General features: G+C 48.7%; 1 protein-coding gene across 1 annotated transcript in view; it reads right to left on the bottom strand.

The window, feature by feature from the left end:
- The window catches only part of MRPL9 (mitochondrial ribosomal protein L9), a 39,116-nt gene extending 19,543 nt beyond the window's left edge, over nt 1-19,573 (bottom strand). The window contains exons 1-3 of the mRNA XM_077255211.1: nt 19,421-19,573; nt 16,251-16,410; nt 16,054-16,178 (exon numbers count right to left, since the gene is read on the bottom strand). Coding sequence (XP_077111326.1) covers nt 16,054-16,178; nt 16,251-16,410; nt 19,421-19,480 — 345 coding nt within the window. The 5' untranslated portion in view covers nt 19,481-19,573. The remainder of the gene's footprint in view (nt 1-16,053; nt 16,179-16,250; nt 16,411-19,420) is intronic.
- Nucleotides 19,574-19,783: the final 210 nt, after the last annotated feature.

Genomic DNA, 19,783 nt, shown 5'->3' with positions numbered 1-19,783 from the left:
CAGTTGACTGGACAGTCCCCTGTGAGACAGATTTCCAGGCACTCAAGACCATCCTCTCCAGCTTCCCAGTACTACAAGCTGCTGACTTTGAACGGCCGTTTGTAGTACAGACCTGTGACGAAACCAGATTGTATCTTAATTTCTCAGACAACCATGTTTTTGCAAAACCAAAAGAACTGGCATTTTATCTGTATACTGGCTTGAGAATTTAAGTGTTTATGTCTGGTGGGTCAAGAAGACACACTTGCCAACTGATATACTATCTAACACACTGTGTAAGGGTACCGTTACACTAAACGATTTACCAACGATCACGACCAGCGATACGACCTGGCCGTGATCGTTGGTAAGTCGTTGTGTGGTCGCTGGGGAGCTGTCACAGACAGCTCTCCAGCGACCAACGATGCCGAAGTCCCCGGGTAACCAGGGTAAACATCGGGTTACTAAGCGCAAGGCCGCGCTTAGTAACCCAATGTTTACCCTGGTTACCATTGTAAAAGTTAAAAAAAAAACAGTACATACTCACATTCTGATGTCTGCCACGTCCCCCGGCGTCCACAGAGTTAAAACTGCTTTCGGCAAGAGCGCTGCTAATATGCACGCGCTGCTGCCGAGAGCTTCCCTGCACTGATTGTGTCAGGGCCGGCCGTAAAGCAGAGCACAGCGGTGACGTCACCGCTGTTACTGCCGGTGCTGACACATTCAGTGCACGCCGGTGGACGCCGGCGGGGGACATGACAGACATCAGAATGTGAGTATGTAGTGTTTTTTTTTTTTACTTTTACAATGGTAACCAGGGTAAATATCGGGATACTAAGCGCGGCCCTGCATTTAGTAACCCGATGTTTACCCTGGTTACCCGGGGGCTGCAGGGGGACTTCGGCATCGTTGAAGACAGTTTCAACGATGCCGAAGTCGTTCCCCTGATCGTTGGTCGCTGGAGAGAGCTGTCTGTGTGACAGCTCCCCAGCGACCACACAACGACTTACCAACTATCACGGCCAGGTCGTATCGCTGGTTGTGATCGTTGGTAAGTCGTTTAGTGTAATGGTACCTTAACACAGAGCTATCAGCCAGACATTCTGCAAACCACCCAACAGACAAGAGAAAGGACTGCAGCCAATTCATCATGGCACCATCACGAGGGACACTGATCTATGATTCTATAGGAAACAACCCAGGGGTTTTCGGCTCCGGTTGGAAGGACACAGATCTGATCCAGTGACCATCTCTGAACCATGGATATGTTTGGAGAAAGTCAGGGTTGGGACCCGCTGGTCGCCTGGTGCCATGGAGATGGTCAGATAAGCCAGGTGGTGACTCTCGTGTCAACTGGCTTAGGACCTTGTATGGACTCTATGGACTGTTCTTGGTCATCTCCCTATGTGCTTGCCGTTACCTCTTCTCTGTGCATGCATCCACAGATGGAGTAGTGACCCTGGGAGCTCTGACATCATGTCAACTGGCTTTGGACCTTGTATGGACTCTATGGACAGTTCTTGGTCATCTCCCTATGCTTGTCGTTACCTTCTCTGTGCGTGCATCCACAGATGGAGTAGCGACCCTGGGAGCTCTGACATAACATCTACCATTATCTCGGCGAGTCAGCGGAAGGGTGAGGCCCTGTAATGTGCATCATCTTGTGGTAATTGGTGGGATTGTTCTGTTTGCTATTGTGTGTTGTGGTTCAATAAAGTATTGCCACACTGTTTTACCTTAACCCTGTGTTGTCTGTGTAGTGTATTGCCCACTGGGAGATAGAGCGGGCGTTCAATGGTATGAGCATTGGTCCATGCAGTCTCGCTAAAGACAGCCGGGCCAGCGGACGAGAGCACCCACTGACCCCATTTCTCCACAAGACCGATGCCAGTGACTTTGGCCTCGGTGCTGTGCTCAGTCAGGTTAACTCGACGTCTTGTACCTGAACAGGAAGCTATTGCCGAAGGAGGTGGCCTACTCCACGATGGAAAAGGAATGCCTGGCAATAGTATGGACCCTGCAGCCCTACTCATACGGGCACCACTTCACCGTGGAGATGGACCACAACCCCCTCAGCTGGTTACACACGGTCTCCGGGACGAATGGGAGGTTGCTTGTTGTGATTCGGTTTGTGGGCTCCCCCGGTGGTCTCTTGTGGTACTGGTGTCCTGCAAGCTTTGCCTTCTCAGTTCACCTGTTCCTATCAGGATGTGGGAGTATCCTATTTAACCTTGCCCCTCAGTCATTCTAATGCTGGCCATCAATGTATCCAGAGTGATTCCGTTGCATGTTCCTGCTCCCAGTTTTCTGCTCAGCTAAGTTGGACACTTTAGTCCTTAAGTCTATTTTTGTATGTTTTGTCCAGTTTGCACTTATATGAATCTCTGCAGCTGGAAGCTCTTGTTGGGCTGAAATTACCACTCCAGTGGCATGAGTTGTCACATGAGTTAAGGTAATTTCAGGATGGTGTTTTGAAGGGTTTTGCAGCTGACCGCGAAGTCCTCTGTTGTATCTTTCTGCTATTTAGTTAGCGGGCCTCTCTGTGCTAAATCTGCTTTCATACTACGTGTGTCTTTTCATCTGCTCTCACCGTTATTATATGTGGGGGGCTGCTATCTCCTGTGGGGACATTCTCTGGAGGCAAGCCAGGACTGTGTTTTCTTCTACCAGGGGTAGTTAGTTCTCCGGCTGGCGCGCGGCATCTAGAGACAACGCAGGAATGCCCCCTGGCTACTTCTAGTGTGGTGTGTAGGTTTAGCATCGCGGTCAGCTCTAGTTTCCATCACCCGAGAGCTTGTCCGTTTATTCTATGCTTCCGATGTTTCCTTGCCATTGGAAACCATAACAGTATGGGCAGCCCAAATGTTTAATCTATAGGCTGAAGCAGGAGAGAAAAGGAACTGTGTGAAACCTTTTTTTTTTTTTTTTTTTTCTTTCCTCTGAAGTTGCACTCCAGCTCTAATTGCAGTCTCCTGTTTTCCTCTCCTCTTAACCCCTGAATGGCTCAGACTTTATCTGTTGAAATATGGATCCCCAGAGTCTGGCTACCAATTTGTATAATCTTGCCTCTAAAGTTCAGAATATACAAGATTTTTTGTTACATGCTCCTCGGTCTGAACCTAAAATTCCTATACCGGAGTTTTTTTCTGGAGATCGATCTGGTTTTCTAAATTTTAAATACAATTGTAAATTGTTTCTTTCGCTGAGATCTCATTCTGCTGGAGATCCTGCCCAGCAAGTAAAAATTGTTATTTCTTTACTGCGGGGTGACCCCCAAAATTGGGCATTTTCATTGGCACCAGGGGATCCTGCGTTGCTCAATGTGGATGCGTTTTTTCTGGCTTTGGGGTTGCTTTATGAGGAACCAAATTTGGAGATTCAGGCTGAGAAAGCCCTAATAGCCCTCTCTCAGGGGCAAGATGAAGCCGAAATATATTGCCAAAAATTTTGAAAATGGTCTGTGCTTACTCAGTGGAATGAGTGCGCTCTGGCGGCAATTTTCAGAGAAGGTCTCTCTGATGCTGTAAAAGACGTCATGGTGGGGTTTCCTGCGCCTACTGGTCTGAATGAGTCCATGACAATGGCAATTCAGATTGATCGGCGTTTACGGGAACGCAAACCTGTGCACCAGTTGGCGGTGTCTTCTGAAGAGGCACCACAGAGTATGCAATGTGATAGCTTTCTGTCCAGAAGCGAACGACAGATTTATAGGCGCAAAAATCATTTGTGCTTCTATTGTGGAAATTCTACTCATGTTATATCAGCATGCTCTAAACGAACAAAGAAAGTTGATAAATCCTCTGCTATTGGCACTTTGCAGTCCAAGTTTATTTTGTCTGTAACTCTGATTTGTTCGTTATCTTCTATTGTTGCGGATGCGTATGTGGATTCTGGCGCCGCTTTGAGTCTTATGGATTGGTCCTTTGCCAGGCGCTGTGGGTTTGATCTAGAGCCTCTGGAAGTTCCTATACCTTTAAAGGGTATTGATTCTACACCATTGGCTAGTAATAAACCACAATACTGGACACAAGTGACTATGCGTATGACTCCAGACCATCAAGAGGTGATTCGCTTCCTTGTACTGTATAATCTACATGATGTGTTGGTGCTGGGATTGCCATGGTTGCAAACTCATAACCCAGTGCTTGACTGGAAAACAATGTCTGTACTAAGCTGGGGATGTCAGGGAAATCATGGGGACACATCTTTGGTCTCCATTGCTTCATCTATTCCCTCTGAAATTCCTGAGTTTTTGTCTGATTATCGTGAGGTTTTTGAGGAATCTACTCTTAATTCTCTTCCTCCTCACAGAGATTGCGATTGCGCCATAGATTTGATCCCTGGCAGTAAATTTCCTAAGGGTCGTCTATTCAATCTGTCTGTACCTGAACATGCTGCCATGCGAGAGTATATTAGGGAGTCCTTGGAAAAGGGACATATTCGTCCTTCTTCGTCTCCTCTTGGAGCGGGGTTCTTTTTCGTAGCTAAAAGCGATGGTTCTTTGAGACCTTGTATTGATTATAGACTCTTGAATAAGATCACAGTCAAGTATCAGTATCCTTTGCCATTGCTGACAGATTTATTTGCTCGCATTGAGGGGGCGAAGTGGTTCTCTAAGATTGATCTTCGCGGTGCGTATAATTTGGTGCGAATTAAGCAGGGGGATGAGTGGAAAACCGCATTTAATACGCCCGAGGGCCATTTTGAGTATTTGGTGATGCCTTTTGGTCTGTCAAATGCCCCTTCGGTCTTTCAGTCTTTTATGCACAATATTTTCCGTGAATATCTGGATAAATTTATGATTGTGTATTTGGACGATATCTTGATTTTTTCGGATGACTGGGAATCTCATGTTCAACAAGTTAGGAGGGTTTTTCAGGTTTTGCGGACCAATTCTTTGTTTGTTAAAGGTTCAAAGTGTGTTTTTGGGGTTCAGAAGATTTCTTTTTTGGGGTACATTTTTTCCCCCTCTTCTATTGAGATGGATCCTGTGAAGGTTCGGGCTATTTGTGACTGGACGCAACCGACTTCTCTTAAGGGCCTTCAGAAATTTTTGGGCTTTGCTAACTTTTATCGTCGATTCATAACTGGTTTTTCTAGCGTTGTCAGGCCTTTGACTGATTTGACTAAAAAGGGTGCTGATGTTGCAGATTGGTCTCCTGCTGCTGTGGAGGCCTTTCGGGAGCTTAAGCGCCGTTTTTCTTCTGCTCCGGTGTTGTGCCAGCCTGATGTTTCTCTTCCTTTTCAGGTGGAAGTTGATGCTTCCGAGATCGAAGCGGGGGCGGTTTTGTCGCAGAAAAGTTCAGATTGTTCAGTGATGAGACCTTGTGCGTTCTTTTCTCGAAAATTTTCGCCCGCCGAGCGAAATTATGACGTCGGTAATCGGGAGCTTTTGGCGATGAAGTGGGCATTCGAGGAGTGGCGTCATTGGCTTGAGGGTGCTAAACATCTGGTGGTGGTCTTGACTGATCACAAAAATTTGATTTATCTTGAGTCGGCCAGACGTCTGAATCCTAGACAGGCGCGCTGGTCGTTGTTTTTCTCCCGGTTTAATTTTGTGGTTTCGTATCTGCCAGGTACTAAGAATGTGAAGGCGGATGCCCTTTCTAGGAGTTTTGAACCTGATTCCCCTGGTGATTCTAAACCTACGGGTATCCTTAAGGATGGGGTGATATTGTCTGCTGTCTTCCCAGACCTGCGACGTGCTTTACAAGAGTTTCAGGCGGATCGGCCTGATCGTTGTCCGCCTGGTAGATTGTTTGTGCCGGAAGAGTGGACCAATAGAGTCATCTCGGAGGTTCATTCTTCTGCGTTGGCAGGTCATCCGGGAATTTTTGGTACCAGAGATTTGGTGGCTAGGTCCTTCTGGTGGCCTTCCCTGTCTCGGGACGTGCGTACTTTTGTGCAGTCTTGCGATGTTTGTGCTCGGGCCAAGCCTTGTTGTTCTCGGGCTAGTGGGTTGTTGTTGCCCTTGCCTGTTCCTAAGAGGCCTTGGACACACATCTCTATGGATTTTATTTCTGATCTCCCTGTTTCTCAGAAGATGTCCGTCATTTGGGTGGTGTGTGACCGCTTTTCTAAGATGGTTCATTTGGTGCCCTTGCCCAAGCTGCCTTCCTCATCTGAGTTGGTGCCCCTGTTTTTTCAGAATGTGGTTCGGCTGCATGGTATTCCGGAGAATATCGTTTCCGACAGGGGATCCCAGTTTGTGTCCAGATTTTGGCGGGCGTTTTGTGCCAGGATGGGCATTGATTTGTCTTTTTCGTCTGCATTTCATCCCCAGACAAATGGCCAGACGGAACGTACTAATCAGACCTTGGAGACTTATTTGAGGTGTTTCGTGTCTGCTGATCAGGATGACTGGGTCTCCTTTTTGCCGTTGGCTGAGTTTGCCCTTAATAATCGGGCCAGTTCTGCCACTTTGGTCTCCCCTTTCTTTTGCAATTCAGGGTTCCATCCTCGTTTTTCATCTGGTCAGGTGGAGTCTTCGGATTGTCCTGGAGTGGATACCATGGTGGATAGGTTGCATCGTATTTGGGGGCAGGTGGTGGACAATTTGGAGTTGTCCCAGGAGAAGACTCAACGTTTTGCTAATCGCCATCGTCGTGTTGGTCCTCGTCTTCGTGTTGGGGACTTGGTGTGGTTGTCCTCCCGTTTTGTCCCTATGAGGGTCTCTTCTCCTAAGTTTAAGCCTCGGTTCATCGGTCCTTATAAGATTTTGGAAATTCTTAACCCTGTGTCTTTTCGTTTGGACCTCCCAGCATCCTTTGCTATCCATAATGTCTTCCATCGGTCATTATTGCGGAGGTATGAGGTAACACTTGTGCCTTCTGTTGAGCCTCCTGCTCCTGTGCTGGTTGAGGGTGAATTGGAGTACGTGGTGGAGAAAATCTTGGACTCCCGTGTTTCCAGACGGAGACTTCAATATCTGGTGAAATGGAAGGGCTACGGTCAAGAGGATAATTCTTGGGTTACAGCTTCTGATGTTCATGCTTCTGATTTGGTCCGTGCCTTTCATAGGGCTCATCCAGATCGCCCTGGTGGTTCTTGTGAGGGTTCGGTGCCCCCTCCTTAAGGGGGGGGTACTGTTGTGATTCGGTTCGTGGGCTCCCCCGGTGGTCTCTTGTGGTACTGGTGTCCTGCAAGCTTTGCCTTCTCAGTTCACCTGTTCCTATCAGGATGTGGGAGTATCCTATTTAACCTTGCCCCTCAGTCATTCTAATGCTGGCCATCAATGTATCCAGAGTGATTCCGTTGCATGTTCCTGCTCCCAGTTTTCTGCTCAGCTAAGTTGGACACTTTAGTCCTTAAGTCTATTTTTGTATGTTTTGTCCAGTTTGCACTTATGTGAATCTCTGCAGCTGGAAGCTCTTGTTGGGCTGAAATTACCACTCCAGTGGCATGAGTTGTCACATGAGTTAAGGTAATTTCAGGATGGTGTTTTGAAGGGTTTTGCAGCTGACCGCGAAGTCCTCTGTTGTATCTTTCTGCTATTTAGTTAGCGGGCCTCTCTGTGCTAAATCTGCTTTCATACTACGTGTGTCTTTTCATCTGCTCTCACCGTTATTATATGTGGGGGGCTGCTATCTCCTGTGGGGACATTCTCTGGAGGCAAGCCAGGACTGTGTTTTCTTCTACCAGGGGTAGTTAGTTCTCCGGCTGGCGCGCGGCATCTAGAGACAACGCAGGAATGCCCCCTGGCTACTTCTAGTGTGGTGTGTAGGTTTAGCATCGCGGTCAGCTCTAGTTTCCATCACCCGAGAGCTTGTCCGTTTATTCTATGCTTCCGATGTTTCCTTGCCATTGGAAACCATAACAGTTGCTGCTCTGGAGCCTGGCACTCCAGCAATACCACTTCACCATTCGTCACAAAAGGGGGCGCAACCACGGGAATGCTGATGGGATTTATGAATTCAGGCCCCATAGCTTATCCAGGGATCTCCCTCCACTCCTGAAATGTGGCCCCCCACCCTTGGGAAAAGTACACATATCCCCACAAGAGTAGAACTTTTGCTAAATGACCAGAGAATTAGAGGCCACGTGTTAATGAAGGCAAGGAGAAGCAGTGCTTGGACCCCCTGCTGTCTTTTGTGCAAGTCTTCCTACTTCAAGGGAAAACTCCAGATCAAGAGTCACCGACCTCTAGAGATGAAGTATGAAAGTACTGTGCATCTCAGGGTTATGTCCGATATACCACCAGAAACCTGGGAGCCCCTTGCACACTCTCCTGCGTCTCATCTTTCTCTAGCGGTCCCGGATTCAGAGCTATCGAGACTGGCCCTACAGAACCTGTTAGCCAATCCAAGTTTGGACTCTCTGTATCGGTCCAGCCCCAACTAACCAGTTGAGACGTCAGTCGTCCCGTTTGAACCTCCCACTAGGAAGTTATGACCCAACCTAGATATTTGGAATTATTTCAGCTAGGAGGTCAAGTGAGGAGATTTCAGCCCAACCCAGCGGTGCGGTAGCAAATATGGGAGGGTGCGAGCTAGGGATTAAAAGCTAGCTACACACTTTGAGCCCAGTCTTTGTTCTGCCATGGAAGCCACGTCCCATCGCGTGTGTAGACGGACCAGGAACTAAGAAGGTGCCTGTGAATACGAGAGCTTCCCTCATCCGCAAATTATACAGAACGGTATGTGGCACATACAACTAATCCCAACCTGTACCCTACTTTTATCTGTACTTCTGACTGTAATCTCTGTATATTACCCTGTATATATTTGTAGTATCTAGTGCGCCTGTTGGCAATTAAAATATCAATTCATTTTGGGCTGATCTGTTATCTCCAAACCTGATTTCCAATGTCTGTGAGTCCGGCTAGTAGTTATACGCTACCTGGGGTTGGTTTCTGACACGATATAAGCTTGTTAATGGACCGGGCTTATATCTAACGAGGAACTGGTGGCAGCAAACTGTTCTAGAGTTATTGGGGGATCCTGGCAGTGACGGATTGGAGGTTTATATACATATATTCCCGGCCTGGGACCAGTGATATATATACCTCCCTCACTGCAGAGTGCCCCGATAACCAGTACGTGACAGGGCAGTCTCTTCGGCGACCACTTATCCTAGGTGCAGTTACCTAACTGACCTGAGGGTAGCAAGAGAGCTGTGACTGTGTAAGCTATGTCACAGATTCGTGACGGCGGGGTGATATCCTTATCCCCCTGGTCTTCTCGTGTTTTCATTACAGCTTCCATCACCTGATCTCTCCCTGGCCTACCCCCATCTAGACTCCTTCCATCACCTGATCTCTATCTGTCCCACCCCCATCTAGACCCCATCCATAACCTGGCTTCTCCCCATCTAGACCCCTTCCATCACCTGATCTCTCCCTGGACCATCCCCATCTAGACCCCTTCCATTACCTGGCCTCTCCCTAGCCCACTCCCATCTAGACCCTTTCCATCACCTGACCCCTCCCTGGCCCACCCCTCATCTAGACCCCTTCCATTACCTGGCCTCTCCCTAGTCCACCCCCATCTAGACCCTTACCATCATCTGACCTTTCCCAAGCCCACCCTGATCTACACCCCTTCCATCATCTAACCTCTCCCTGGCCCACCTCTATCTAGACCCCTTCCATCACCAGACACATCCGTGGCTGAGCCCCCCCCCCTTCCTTCACTTGACCTCTTCTGGCCCACCCCATCATGACCCCTTCAATCACCTGACCTCTCCCTGGTCCATCCCTATCTAGACTCCTTTAACCCCTTAGGCTATGTGCACACGTTGCAGATCCGCAGCATTTTTGGAATTGCATCAAATCCTCAGTGTAGTGCACAAGCAATGTTAGTCTATGTGAAATTGACATTTGTAGTGCACATGCTGCAGACAAAAACGCGCGGAATTGCAGCTTTTTTTTTCTGCAGCATGTCCATTCTTTTTGCGGATCTGCAGCGTTTCTGCACCCATTGACTTCCATTGTGTCAGGCCAAACCACAGCAAAACCACAGGTTTAAAAAAGATCTGCGGATTTGCTGCGGATTTGCCTGCGAGAAACGCTGCAGATTGGGAGGGGGAAGAGTGGGTGGGTGGAGAGTGTGTGTGGGCGGAGATGTGCGGGGCTGTGTGCGGGTGTTTGATTGTGTCTGTGGGGCTGTGTGCAGGTGTGCAGGGCTGTATGTGTGTGTGAGCGGAGATGTGCGGGGCTGTATGAGCCGGTATTTGCATGATCTGTGTGTGTGGGGCTATATGTGTGTGTGTGGCTGTTGTGTTTAGGCAGGCATCGTTTGATGGGACTAGTAGTCCCATCCGACTATGTCTGCTACAGTGACAGCTAGCCGGATGATGGGACAACAGTAATCTCATCATCCGGCTACTGTTCAAGTGTAAAAAAAAAAAAACTAAAAAAAACAAACATACACACATATAGTACATATTCACCAATCACCTAGTCCCCGAAGCCATCGATCGCCTGTAACAAAAATAACATAATAAACCAACCTATACTTACCTTTCCGCCGTAGTCCAGTTAATAACGAGTGTGCCACGACGATCTCCCATGTAGAACAGTGACATCGGGCGATGTCAGCGATCTACAGGGCCTCTGAGATGAACTGACAGGCGGAGGTAATCCTCCACAAATGTATCCCTCTGCCGCTGCCGGAAAGAGAGGTCACCCGAGTTCATTCTCAAAGGCAGGGCTGTGTGAGAAAATTCCCAAGCAGCATTGCCGTAAAGCGAGCCTGAACACAGGTAACCTCTTCAGCGATGCACTGCAGGAGCCATTATCTCCTGCCAGTGCATCATGGGAGGCCTATAGAGCAGTGACATCACCCGATGTCACTGTTCTATAGGGGAGATCTTCGTGGGACACTCATTATTAATTGGACTGTATCGGACCAGGAAGTAAACTCTTGGTTTATTATTTTTTGCAGGTGATCGATGGCTTCGGGGAAGTAGGCGTGGTTGTAAGTATGGTGAAATTAAGAATATTAAAATACTTTTTTCTGGCTGTGTCTTTAACCCTTTCACTACTATAGGATTAGTAATGGATAAGTTTCTTATTGACATCTCTCCATTACTATTAGATTTATTAGATTAGACTCCATTACTTGTAGATTGTAAGCTTGTGAGCAGGGACCACACTCCTAATGTCACTGTTTAAATTGCCTTAACTTGTATTGAATTTATTGTCTGTACATGTCCCCGCTTAATTGTAAAGTGCTGCGGATTATGTTGGCGCTATATAAATAAAAATTATTATTATTATTATTATTAATACTAACCGGGCTTCATGTCACCTTACAATCAAAGGTGACATTAACCCCTTATTACCCCATATGCCACCGCTAGGGCAGTGGGAAGAGAGAGGCTAAGTGCTGAAATTGGTGCATCTTACAGATGCGCCATTTCTGGGGCGGCTTAGTGCTGGTGTTTGTAACCGGGGGAGGGGGGGGGGGGGGACATTATCCATGGCCACACTCTAGCCTATGAATATCAGCCCACAGCTGTCTGCATAACCTATAGCCTTTCAGGCTATTAATTAAATGGGGACCCCACATCATTTTTTGGGGGGTCCCCCTATTCTAATAGCCAGTAAAGGCTAAATATACAGCTGCGGGCTGATATTCTTAGCCTGGGAAGCTCCATGGGTATTAGCCCCCTTCCCAGGCTATAAACATCGGCCCCCCAGCCATCGGCTTTTCCTCTCTGGCGCAGAAAATTGCGCGGGAGCACACGCCATTTTTTTATTTATTAAACAGATATTGCGTTTAGGGCCGGGGTCACACTTGCGAGAAACTCGCACCTCAGTACCAGACACTGCCGACACTCGGGACCAGAGTTTGTGGCTGCATGTATTTCTATGCAGCTAAACGCTCCAGTCCCAAGTGCTAGTGGTAGTGTCTGATACTGAGGTGCGAGACTTGTGCAAGTTTCTAGCAAGCGTGACACCGGCCTAACGCAGATTGTGTGTGTGTCTTTCATTCTTTATGTACCATTTTATTATGTTTATTACTAAACATCGAGCTTGGTATTATCTATCTCTAGATAGATATATCTATGGATGGATATATCTATGGACAGATACGATAGATAGATAGATAGATAGATAGATAGATAGATAGATAGATAGATAGATAGGATAGATAGATCGATCTATGGATAGATCGATTTGGCCAAAAAATGTGAGCCCATCCACCAAACGTCAAGGTAATCTCAAATCGGATGGGTACCTGACCTGACTGCCTAGTGTGAACACATACCTATGGCTAATAACATGGTAAAGCCTGCATTTATAGGAAGGTCAGAACCAACTGTGTTTGGATGTAATTAAAATCACAGCATGGTAAAGAGCGGGGCGTTCAAGTCAGAAAAAAATAGTACATAGTAAATATAAGTAAACTGACTGAACAGCAATCTAGTCTGAACTGGTGCATAACCAAAAAAGTCTTACATAGCAAATAGATCAATGGCTTTTTTGGTTATGCACCAGTTCAGACTAGATTGCTGTTCAGTCAGTTTACTTATATTTACTATGTACTATTTTTTTCTGACTTGAACGCCCCGCCCTTTACCATGCTGTGTGTTATGATCTGGTGGCCTAGGAGCAGCATGAGACGTACTCTGGAGAAGGTGGTACCTGTACTGACCGCAGACCCTGAACTTAACACCGCAACTAGAAGTAGCCGTGGAATGTACCTAACACTTCCTAGACATCTCGACACAGCCGGAGGACTAAATACCCCTAGAGATAGAAAAGGGAAAACTATCTTGCCTCAGAGAAAATCCCCAAAGGATAGACAGCCCCCCACAAATATTGACTGTGAGAGAAGAGGGAAATAACATACGCAGACTGAAATCAGGATTTAGCAAAAGAGGCCGCTCTAGCTAAATAGAAAGGATAGGACAGAGTACTATGCGGTCAGTATTAAAACACTAGAAAATATCCACCACAGAAAATACAAAATCTCCACATCTAACTAAAGATATGGAGGGTATATCTGCATCTCCAGAGATACCAGCTTGGCTGAACAAATCCTTATACTGACCAAGCTGGACAAGACAAAATATGGAAAAGAACTGAACAATAAGGCCCACAGCATGTGGACTGCAAAAAACAAAGCCAGAACTTATCTTTGTTGAAATAAACAGCAAAGCAGGAGAGACCAGGCAGGGATGTGAATCCTCCAGAAACAATGGACAACTGGCACTGCCTAAAGGGTCAAGCAAGACTAAATAGCCCAGTCAGGATTGCAATAAGTGGACACACCTGATGAATGCAGAGATCCAAAGACAGCAGCGCTACCACTTATAACCACCGGAGGGAGCCCAAGAGCAGAATTCACAACAGCTGTGATTTTAATTACATCCAAACACAGTTGGTTCTGACCTTCCTATAAATGCAGGCTTTACCATGTTATTAGCCACAGGTATGTGTTCACACTAGGCAGTCAGGTCAGGTACCCATCCGATTTGAGATTACCTTGACGTTTGGTGGATGGGCTCACATTTTTTGGCCAAATCTTGTGCTAAGCATCTCATGTGTTTTTTCATAGATTTCACAAGCCATTAAGCTATTCACATTTCATGTATCGCACATTTCCTTGCTTTAGTACAGTTGAGTGCAGCCATTGATCTATTTGCATAGTATATAGCACAGCCATGTAGTATATTGCACAGCCGACGCAGTATATAACACAGCCCACGCAATATATAGCACAGCCCACGCAGTATATAGCACAGCCACGTAATATATTACACAGCCCATGTAGTATATTGCACAGGCGACATAGTATATAACACAGCCCACGCAGTATATAACACAGCCCACGTAGTATATTGCACAGCCACGTAGTATATTGCACAGCCACGTAGTATATTGCACAGCCACGTAGTATATTGCACAGCCACGTAGTATATTGCACAGCCACGTAGTATATTGCACAGCCACGTAGTATATTGCACAGCCACGTAGTATATTGCACAGCCACGTACTATATTGCACAGCCACGTACTATATTGCACAGCCACGTAGTATATTGCACAGCCACGTAGTATATTGCACAGCCACGTAGTATATTGCACAGCCCATGTAGTATATTGCACAGGCGACATAGTATATAACACAGCCCACGCAGTATATAACACAGCCCACGTAGTATATTGCACAGCCACGTAGTATATTGCACAGCCACGTAGTATATTGCACAGCCACGTAGTATATTGCACAGCCACGTAGTATATTGCACAGCCACGTACTATATTGCACAGCCACGTACTATATTGCACAGCCACGTACTATATTGCACAGCCACGTACTATATTGCACAGCCACGTACTATATTGCACAGCCACGTACTATATTGCACAGCCACGTACTATATTGCACAGCCACGTACTATATTGCACAGCCACGTACTATATTGCACAGCCACGTACTATATTGCACAGCCACGTACTATATTGCACAGTCCACGTACTATATTGCACAGTCCACGTACTATATTGCACAGTCCACGTACTATATTGCACAGTCCACGTACTATATTGCACAGTCCACGTACTATATTGCACAGTCCACGTACTATATTGCACAGTCCACGTACTATATTGCACAGTCCACGTAGTATATAGCACAGTCCAAGTAGTATATTGCACCGCAACGTAGTACATCGCAGAGCCGACGCAGTATATAACACAGCCCACGCAGTATATAGCACAGTCCACGCAATATATTACACAGCCAAGTAGTATATTACACAGCCCACGTAGTATATAGCACAGCCACGTATTATATTGCACAGCCGACGTAGTATATAACACAGCCCACGCAGTATATAGCAATGTGGGCACCATATCCCATGTCATCTCCGGTCATTGCCGCAATGCATTCTGGGGACCGGAGCGGTACGTGAGGAGCGGGAAAGGCCTGGGCTGGATCCGGGGGCCGTCGAAGGGTGAGTATATAATGATTTTTTACATTATGTTTTTACTATTGATGCTGCATAGGCAGCATCAATAGTAAAAAGTTGGTCACACAGAGGGTTAATGGAAGCGTTAACGGACTGCCTTACACCGCGTTATGCCGCGGTGTAAGGCAGTCCGGTTAACGCTATGTGGACGCTGACTGGGGGCGGAGTAGGGAGGGGGCAATGACTGCAGGGGAGGGAGGGGCAAATTCACGGCCAGACTGTGCCTGTCGCTGATTGGTCACGGCCTTGGGCAGACAGACAGACGGAAGTGACCCTTAGACAATTATATAGTAGATAACTCTAGAACGCTTTAACAAATCCCAGTGATTTTGAGACTGTTTTTTTGTGGCATAATTTATGATAATGGTAAATATATGTTGATTTTTTTTATAAATAAACACAAGACATGAATGATTGAATGATTATCCCTTTAATCCAGATATTTATTAATGTTTCTTTGTGGTATGACTAACATTTCCCACATGCCTGCTTTACATCAGCACCATTTGTAAAATGTTATTTTATTCTGTTGGTATTTTAGGAGGCTTAAAACTGTAAGCAGTAATTTTTCATTTTTTCACGGAAATTTACAAAATGTATTTTTAGGGACCTAAAATTGCCATGACAAGAATGAAAAAGTGTATTTAACCACCTAAATGCCGCTAACTTCTGAACAGGTTACAACTGTCGGCAGACTCTAAGGCAGCTATTTGGCCGTGAACTGCCATAGCAAACATCAGGACCACACAATCATGATCTGAGGGCACCAACTGGGATAAAGAGGAAGCCCCCACACTCTGTTAACCATTTCTATGATGTAGTCACTATCGACAGCAGCATCTAAGGGGTTAAACAGATATGGAAGTGCCAACACTGATCGTGGCTAATGCAGCAAATTGCCAGCTATAGTGGACAGCCGACAGCTGCTGGATTGTCACCTGTATGGGGAGGCTATTCTATTATATAACAGGTCACCCCTACCTAGACCCCTTCTATGGCTCACCCCTGTCTATACCCCCCCATCACCCGACCTCTACCTCATCTACCCCCATCTAGACCCCTTCCACTACCTAATCTTTCATTAGCTCACCCCCATCTAGTCCCTTCCATCACCCCTTCCATTAACTGTCCCATCCTCAATTAGACCCCTCACCTTTCTTTCCTCTTCGAACATCTCCTTATTTTCAGGGGAGGCGTAGACTGCCACTCCCTGCACCAGCAGTTTATTCCTTCCCACTCGTTTGTCCACCAGCACTGTGTCTCCGCGACTGCCCAGTTCTGACAAAGACAGAAAATATTGTGGCAGCCTGTGGCCCTACAGATCAGGAAGACCCCACACCCTGGCCTTACTGTGAACATTCTGTGTGAGGATCAGCATCATCTTGTCCTTGGGGCCATGCTTGGTGTCCTCCAGCACTCGATAGATGCGGTGCCTCCGGGGATGCAGGTATGGCTCCTCACCTTTCTTGGCCAGCGGGACATTCCACCATCGCTCTACCACCACCGTCCCCTGAAATCAGCTTTTCGTAACCCAAAAATATACAGACAGGCAAGGAGCAGTGTGTGGGGAGGGGCAGAGGGAAGGGCACTAAGCAAAGGACAGATAGAGGGAGGAGCGCTGTACAGGGAAGTGGCAAAACAAGGGAGTGGCGATGTGTGGGGGAAGGGAAATGTGGGGAAGAGCCTGTGGGGAGGATGTAGGAGAAATGTGGGGGAGGGACAATGTATGTGACTCATGTGGAACAGTCAGTGGGGGAAGGACTCTGTGCTAGAGAAAGATGTGGGAGGAGTGGTCGGGGGAGGGACAGCGTGCGGGAGAAAGATGTGGGAGGAGTGGTCAGATGAGGGCAGCGTGCAGGAGAAAGATGTGGGAGTGGTCAGGGGAGGGACAGTGTGCGGGAGAAAGATGTGGGACGAGTGGTCAGGGGAGGGACAGTGTGCTGGAGAAAGATGTGGGAGGAGTGGTCAGGGGAAGGACACTGTGCTGGAGAAAGATGTGGGAGTGGTCGGGGGAGGGACAGCGTGCGGGAGAAAGATGTGGGAGGAGTGGTCAGAGGAGGGCAGCGTGCGGGAGAAAGATGTGGGAGGAGTGGTCAGGGGAGGGACAGTGTGCGGGAGAAAGATGTGGGAGGAGTGGTCAGGGGAAGGACACTGTGCTGGAGAAAGATGTGGGAGTGGTCGGGGGAGGGACAGCGTGCGGGAGAAAGATGTGGGAGGAGTGGTCAGAGGAGGGCAGCGTGCGGGAGAAAGATGTGGGAGGAGTGGTCAGGGGAGGGACAGTGTGCTGGAGAAAGATGTGGGAGGAGTGGTCAGAGGAGGGACAGCGTGCGGGACAAAGATGTGGGAGGAGTGGTCAGGCGAGGGACAGTGTGCTGGAGAAAGATGTGGGAGGAGTGGTCAGAGGAGGGACAGCGTGCGGGACAAAGATGTGGGAGGAGTGGTCAGGGGAGGGACAGTGTGCGGGAGAAAGATGTGGGAGGAGTGGTCAGGCGAGGGACAGTGTGCGGGAGAAAGATGTGGGAGGAGTGGTCAGGCGAGGGACAGTGTGCTGGAGAAAGATGTGGGAGGAGTGGTCAGAGGAGGGACAGCGTGCGGGACAAAGATGTGGGAGGAGTGGTCAGGGGAGGGACAGTGTGCTGGAGAAAGATGTGGGAGGAGTGGTCAGGAGAGGGACAGCGTGCGGGAGAAAGATGTGGGAGGAGTGGTCAGAGGAGGGACAGCGTGCGGGAGAAAGATGTGGGAGGAATGGTCAGAGGAGGGACCGCGTGCGGGAGAAATATGTGGGAGGTGTGGTCAGAGGAGGGACAGCATGCAGGAGAAAGATGTGGGAGGAGTGGTCAGGGGAGGAACAGCGTGCGGGACAAAGATGTGGGAGGAGTAGTCAGGGAGGGACAGTGTGCGGGGTAGGAGTGGTCGGGGAAGCATGGTGTGATCTGGACCCGTTGAAGCGTATACCACGCGAAACAGCCGTAGTCCATTAACTCAACCAGTTCGTCTTGCAATTATCCTGCCCTCTGTAACCATGTCCACAGCACGTTGTTAAAATAAAGGACAAAGGATTTTTTTACTGGAAGACTTGTGTGGTGCTGCTATTTTCTTCCTGTTTGGTGTTGGGTTATGGTGCATATACAGGAATGGTGTGTTACTGTGGACCGGGCATAGGTTATATATTTTGTTTTATTGTCTGGATTACGTGTACCGCTCTGTTCACCCTTTATGTAACTATGTCTTGAGTGCCGGTTTTAACCCCTTATCGTCATTGTTTGGTCTGTCCATATTTTGTATTGCAATAAAGTTATTTATATTTACCCTGGGACTAGTACACCATTTTCTTTGTGGTAATATATTAATTTTGGTGTGTCCTGCACATCTTATCCATCTAGGCTTCTATATATGGTATTATGTTGTTTCATCCTACTAGAAGCCATATGTTTTTTGTGTTTCTATCTTCCTGTTTGGTGTGCAGGGAAGCATGTGGGAGGAGCGTACAAGGAAAGGATATGAGAGGAGTGTGCGGGGAAGGAAGAGTGTGCAAGGTATGATATGATAGGAATGGTCGGGAGGAGGATGTGGGAGGAGTGGGCGGGGGAGGATGCGGGAGGAGTGTGCGGGGGAGGGGGAGGGAGGAGTGTGCGGGGGAGGGGGAGTGTGCGGGGGAGGGAGGAGTGTGCGGGGGAGGGAGGAGTGTGTGGGGGAGGGTGAGGGAGGAGTGTGCCGGAGAAGTATGCGGGGAAGGGAGGTGTGTGCCAGGGAGGGTGAGGGAGGAGTGTGCGGGGGAGGGAGGAGTGTGCGGGGAGGGGGAGGGAGGAGTGTGCGGGGGAGGGTGCGGGAGGAGTGTGCGGGGGAGTGTGAGGCAGGAGTGTGCGGGGGAGAATGCGGGAGTGTGCAGGGGAGGGTGAGGGAGGAATCTGCAGGAGAGGATGCGGGAGGAGTGTGCGGGGGAGGGAGGAGTGTGCGGGGGAGGGAGGAGTGCGGGGGAGGGAGCGGGAGGAGTGTGCGGGGGAGTGTGAGGCAGGAGTGTGCGGGGGAGAATGCGGGAGTGTGCAGGGGAGAATGCGGGAGTGTGCAGGGGAGAATGCGGGAGTGTGCAGGGGAGGGTGAGGGAGGAATCTGCAGGAGAGGATGCGGGAGGAGTGTGCGGGGGAGGGAGAAGTGTGCGGGGGAGGGTGCGGGAGGAGTGTGCGGGGGAGGGAGAAGTGTGCGGGGGAGGGTGCGGGAGGAGTGTGCGGAGGATATGAGCGTGTGTGAGAGGAGTCAGGTGAAGAAACAATAAGCAGGGAGGGGCAGTGGGGGTTGTTTAGACGTTTTGGGGGCGGGCCTTATATATAACCTCGGACAATAGGATCGGGATGGTTTCCCACCACAACCAACCCGTGCAGTGCTCTCGTGTTGCTGCCTGTCTTGTACATAAGGCTGGTGCCTAGCTGCCAGGAGACGTGTTCTGGATGCCATACACGGGGCGCACTGTGGCGGCGGGGGGCGCACGATGTGGTTTGCCTTGGGACATGACGGACACTCACCCGGGTGTGCGTAACGCACGGTGACCAGCGGCTCAGAAGGTGGCTGCACGTCCTCAACATCCCAGCCCGTGACAGTAACAGTCCGACACCAAGGGCAGCACGTGTGAGAATAATGCGGCCAATCAGCGCCGTCGCTCTGCATCACGTGCCCAACAGGCGCGCTCCAGTCCAGAGAAGAGCAGCAGGGAGATTGTAGGAGTAAATCTTGTGACAAGTTCGGGTAAGCCCCAGCGGCAGCCATCTTCCCAAAGACCAGTAGAGAGATTGATAGGGAGGGGGTGGGAGCGTACACAGACCAAGTCGCAAGAACAGAGCCCGCTGTGAGTGGTGGGAAGACCAAGCAGAGCCCAGCACTCACCTATC

This window comes from Ranitomeya variabilis, chromosome 1 (assembly GCF_051348905.1).
Source record: "Ranitomeya variabilis isolate aRanVar5 chromosome 1, aRanVar5.hap1, whole genome shotgun sequence".
NCBI classification, from domain to species: Eukaryota; Metazoa; Chordata; class Amphibia; order Anura; family Dendrobatidae; genus Ranitomeya; species Ranitomeya variabilis.
The sequence above is the reverse complement of the archived record's forward strand: the minus strand, read 5'-3'. Positions and strand labels throughout refer to the sequence as shown.